Here is a 4,952-nt window from a genome sequence, read left to right on the forward strand (position 1 = left end):
AGCCAGACACGTGGAAGACCTGGCCACAGAAACTTCCACAGACAACAGGGAAAGGAGAGAGGGGGAGAGGAAGCTGGAAGCTACCTCGCCCTTCCATTGCAGGTGGCAGCTCTGGGCTCACTGGGGACTAGGGCAGGCCTGCGGAAGCAGCCTTGGTCACCGGTAATCATGAAGCTGGACAGTTCCAGAAGCTTGTGGGGGTGGCACATGAAGCTGCGTGAGGAAAGCCAGAGTGGGTGCTGTCTTGCTGCCAAATTGATCAAAACCTCAGACCAAACTTCCAGATGAGGCCGTCAGTCTCATCCGCCTCCCACAGCTTCTCCAAATCCCGTCAAATATACAGGTGGCTGAGGAGCCTTTGCTGGGGTGGGCTTGGGCTCTCTGGAACGCTTCAGTCTGCCCCTGACCCCACCACCTCACCCCCAAGGAAGACCAAAACCTCTTCTAATTCGACACCATATTAAACTGCCCGGTGCAAGCTATCACCTTCCCTAGTAAATTTACTGGGTCATTTTGGAGGTTTTTGTTTGTTAAACCACCTCCACACACGTATGCTTGCTCCACTGCAAGTGTAGAATTTCCAGTAAACCGCCTTGATTTTGGAGCCTGTTCGGGTCACTGTCTTCAAGCGGGAGGAAAGCCACTTTCATCATATTTTCTTGGCTTCTAAAGCTGGCCGAAGTCCGGAGGCTCCCAAGGTAATTCAAGGAGCCTAGAACGACCTGCCTGCAAAGAGGAGAGAAAGTTCTTTCAGTTTAGCACAATAAAAATCAGGCATCACATTGCCTGAACAATAATAATAATCATAATAATTAGGAGGGGTTAAAGACATTCTGATATTTTTCTAAATTCAAAGCTCTCGCTACTTTGGTTTCGGTCTTTCTCCTCTGGCTGGAGACCAGGAGCATCCCCCAGGGGGCTATGTCCCCTAGAGAAGCTGGCCTCTGCAGGCCCCGCTGGCCCAGGGGAGGAGATCGCGCGGGCTGCTCTTCGCGTCTGGCGAGGAGGCCCTCCCCGCATCCTCCCTCCACCGCAGGGCGGGGCTGGCAGGCCTCCTGGGTGTGGGTGCAGCAGCTCGTCGCGGCCACCCTCCTCCCCAGCTCGCGCTGCCCAGCTCCCCTCCGCCGGCCCCCACTTACCTCCCAGCCCCCATCGCGGAGCCCAGGGAATTTCCCCAGCATCATCCCCAGACTTGACTTCCCTGCCTGCGGGAAGGGGTGAGTGCAGATAAAAGGAGTGTGGAGGGCGAGAGGAAAAGCCACAGTGCTCCGGAGTCTCCAATCTCTGAGCCCTCCCTTTCCCGCCTCTGCAACCCTCCTCGCCGCGCTCGCTCGGCCGCTATGAAACTCCTGCCCAAAGGCGCTGCTGCCCGCGTGCCCGGCGCGTCCGGCTCGCTGTGCGCGCTGCTGGCCCTGCTGCTGCTGCTGGCGCCGCCGCGGCCCGTCGCCAGCGGTGAGAGCGCGGGGCGCGGGGACCCGCCCGGGAGGAGCGGCTGCGCCCCGGGCGCGGGGAAGAGCGCGGCCCCAGCAGCCGGGTAACGATGTCTGTCTTTCCTTCCCCAGCCGGCCCCGCCGCCGCGGTGGTGCGAGAGCTGCGCTGCATTTGCTTAACCACCACTCCCAGAGGCGTTCACCCCCGAAACATTGTCAATCTGCAGGTGATGGCCGCGGGGCCGCAGTGCTCCAAGGTGGAAGTGGTGTAAGTTCTCCCGCGCCGCCGCGTCTACCGCGACCTCCACAAGAGGGTGGTGCCCCGGCCGGCCTGGGTCTGCCGCCCCTGTGGCTCACGGATGCATCGCCTTTGTTTCTCTGCAGAGCCTCCCTGAAGGACGGGAACGAAGTCTGCCTGGACCCAGAAGCCCCTTTGATCAAGAAAATCATCAAGAAATATTTGAACAGGTACTTGTCACTTCGATCTTTGTGGTTTCTTAATCTCTTCCAGGGAGAGGGTAGACTTCACGAGGTCCTCATTCCCTCTGTAGGATTTGGGTACCGCATTCCAGACCATGCTTAGAATGAAAAGATTGTTAAGAAGCAAAGGGAAAAGTCTTTCTGGAATGCCCTGAGAAGACCTTGATCTCTAATCATACATGTAATGGCCTGAGCACGTACTCAGAGTTCCTTACCGAGACATGACTTTTTGTCTACTCTTTGTTTTTATTGATTCTTATTTTTGTTTTCACCTAACGTTTTATTTTTTATTTTATTTTATTTTTTTCACCTAACGTTTTAAACGCTGTGTTTTGAAAAAAGGGTGGTGAAGAGGATAGTGTTGAAGTTTGGTTAAACTGATAGAATTCTTTCCCCAACAGTGGAAACAAGAAAAACTGATTAAGAGAAAGAACCAGGCGCTGGAAAAATTACCCAGTCTTCAGCAGAGCAGTTTTCTAGGGGTCTCTGGAACCCGTGAAGACAAGAAGGAAGGACTTTCTCCAGCGGTCAGCTTTCTTCACGGTTTCCACATTTTGAAGAGGGTAGAGAAAACCCATGTTTGTTCCTGAACTTTTCAGCTCAGCTCATGAAGTATTTATCATTGCATTTCCTGTTATTTACCATTATTTTATCTGCTATGTTATTATAATATTTAGTAATTAACTATATTGTGAGCCAAGAATCGCTGGTTGTTAATCTTTAAAGTGTCTCGAAATGACTATTGTATTTCTAGAATATATTTCTCATAGTGTTACCGAAAAGGCTGTGGATTTAATATGTGAATGATGTTTTATTAAAATACTGCTGAGAGGCATACACCGTTATCCTCACTCTCAATATTTTAGTGTTGTTTTGGGGGAATATGTGAGAGAACATTCTTACTTTTGAACACAGGATGTTAAGTTGCGTTGCATTAGGAAGCTGGCAGTATCATACCATTATTTGTATAGAATGTATGTCCTTATTTAGAATTTCTAAGTGTTTAAGTTCTATAAGGACTAATATATTCTCTTCATATAATTTTAGACATTTAATGTCTTCTTAGTATGGCATAATGTCATGATGTACTCATTAAACTTTGATTTTATGAGCTATTTATTATTTTACTGGGAATACTATAATTCTGGTCACTAATTGTGTGTTTTGAATAGACAAAGAAACTAGGAAACAAGTAAATTCATGTCTTCTACTTTTTATAGAAAGGTACTCTTTTAGTCTTTTTAAAATAAAACAACCTTAACATTAATCTACTCTGAAAGTTTTGGAAACATATTTAACTATTTGAGTGTAAATCCATCATTTAGTCTTCCAAAAAATATATAGCATTGCTAAAATTTTTAGATGCCTATAGTGTATCTTTTAAAGGTTTTCACCATTTTGTTATAAGGAGATATGTATGTATCACATCTACTATATTAAAATGGTACTTTTTAACCATGTCTCATCAGTTTATAGTATTTTGTTCTTTGGAAAAAAAAAATAAAAGATTTCTAAACTTACGTGTTGTTTCTTCCTTCTTATATTGTTACAATAAATTTTATTTTTCTTTAATTATACATTATTTAAAAAGTTAACTCTGCTCCTCTCTGGCTAGCAGAGAGGACCCTCACTTCTCAAAGCCATTGCATTGGTTCAGCTTTTCTCCAAGCTCACTCCCCTTCCAGTTACTCCTTCAGGGCACCAGTGGCCTGTGGGGTCATTAGAAAACACAAGTAAGGTGTGAGACTTCCCTACCTTAAATCCTCACCTGGTTCCCTGTTTCCTAGACATGGGATGAATGTTGCTAGGCCTGACACATGAGGTTCTGTCTCATCACACTCCTGACTCCTACTTCAACTTCCCTGCTCCCTCACCTTCTCTGCAGTCAGGGATTTAGTTCCTTAACACAGAGCATGTTCTTCTCTGGGTCCTTGCATTTGCATTTGCTGGGGCCTCCCTCTACCTGGAAGGAGCTTCTCTTTCTTCTGCATGTAGGAGGAAGCTTATTCACCCTTTGGAACATCTCCTTCATGAAGCTTTCCTTGGCACCTCCAACAGAGCTTGCAGTTTCCATTTTGATGTTCCCATAGTATTATCTTGCAGGTATCAGAATTATAACAAATATATTGCATTGCTGTTATTGCTTTATAGATGTATTCACCCTATACTACTAAGGGCTCCCTGAGAGTATCAGCTATATTTCATCCATCTCTGCATCCCCAATGCATGGCACAGAATGACTTAAAGAATTAATAAGGTTGGCAGAGAGTGTTCTAGAGTCAATATAACCTGGCTCTTGGTAGGTGTTGACTACTAAACTGTCATTTCTTTACTCTCTTTTCTCCTTCTTGTCTACAGGTGATCTAACAAGGACTTTGACATATGCAATCCCCTCAATCTATAACACCTGCCCCTCACTTTCACCTGGCTAATTCCCATCCTTCCTTCCTTTGGGAATAGCTTACCTGTCATTTTCTGGACGCAGCCTGTCTGACCCTTCCTCCTACCAGATAAAGGCTCCTTTTATGCCTTCCCATAGCATTTTGTGCTTATCCTTCAGAACATTTTCTCACCAAGGTGAATGTAGAGTTATAGAGCTGATGTACACATGGCCATTTGTTTAATGTGTATCGATTCCAGCTTCACTGTAAGCTCCATGAGGGCAGGGACGATGTTTATCATATTCATCTCAGTTCCTAGGACGGTCTAGCACATATTAGATATGGAAGTAGATGAGTGATCTCGGCTAAACAAGTTCCACTTTCTTTCAAATATTAAAATGTCAATTTCATATAACTTTCCTAATTTCATTCTTAGGAAAAGCAAGGAAAGGAAAGGAAAAAGCTAATCCAGTTAACACACACATTCACTCTGTGATTGGATTAATATATCATATATGCTTACATTGGCATTATTTGTATATATTAGAATATGCTAATATATTGTTAGCATACCTATATCTGTCCTAGGTTCTTCTGTATATCTTGATCCCTCTCCTCATACGTAAAATATCAATTAGATTAATATGTTTTCTATTATTAT

General features: G+C 45.2%; 1 protein-coding gene across 1 annotated transcript; it reads left to right on the forward strand.

The window, feature by feature from the left end:
• Window positions 1-1,290: 1,290 nt before the first annotated feature.
• LOC105822828 (alveolar macrophage chemotactic factor-like) lies at window positions 1,291-2,698 on the forward strand. The gene is made up of 4 exons (XM_012659856.1): window positions 1,291-1,452; window positions 1,563-1,698; window positions 1,815-1,898; window positions 2,312-2,698. The coding sequence occupies exons 1-4, from the start codon at window positions 1,341-1,343 to the stop codon at window positions 2,328-2,330; spliced, it is 351 nt and encodes a 116-aa protein (XP_012515310.1). The 5' UTR covers window positions 1,291-1,340; the 3' UTR covers window positions 2,331-2,698.
• The last annotated feature ends 2,254 nt before the right edge of the window (window positions 2,699-4,952 follow it).

The sequence above is a fragment of the Propithecus coquereli genome, unplaced genomic scaffold (assembly GCF_000956105.1).
Source record: "Propithecus coquereli isolate 6110/MARCELLA unplaced genomic scaffold, Pcoq_1.0 Scaffold64, whole genome shotgun sequence".
In the NCBI taxonomy this organism is placed as follows: domain Eukaryota; kingdom Metazoa; phylum Chordata; class Mammalia; order Primates; family Indriidae; genus Propithecus; species Propithecus coquereli.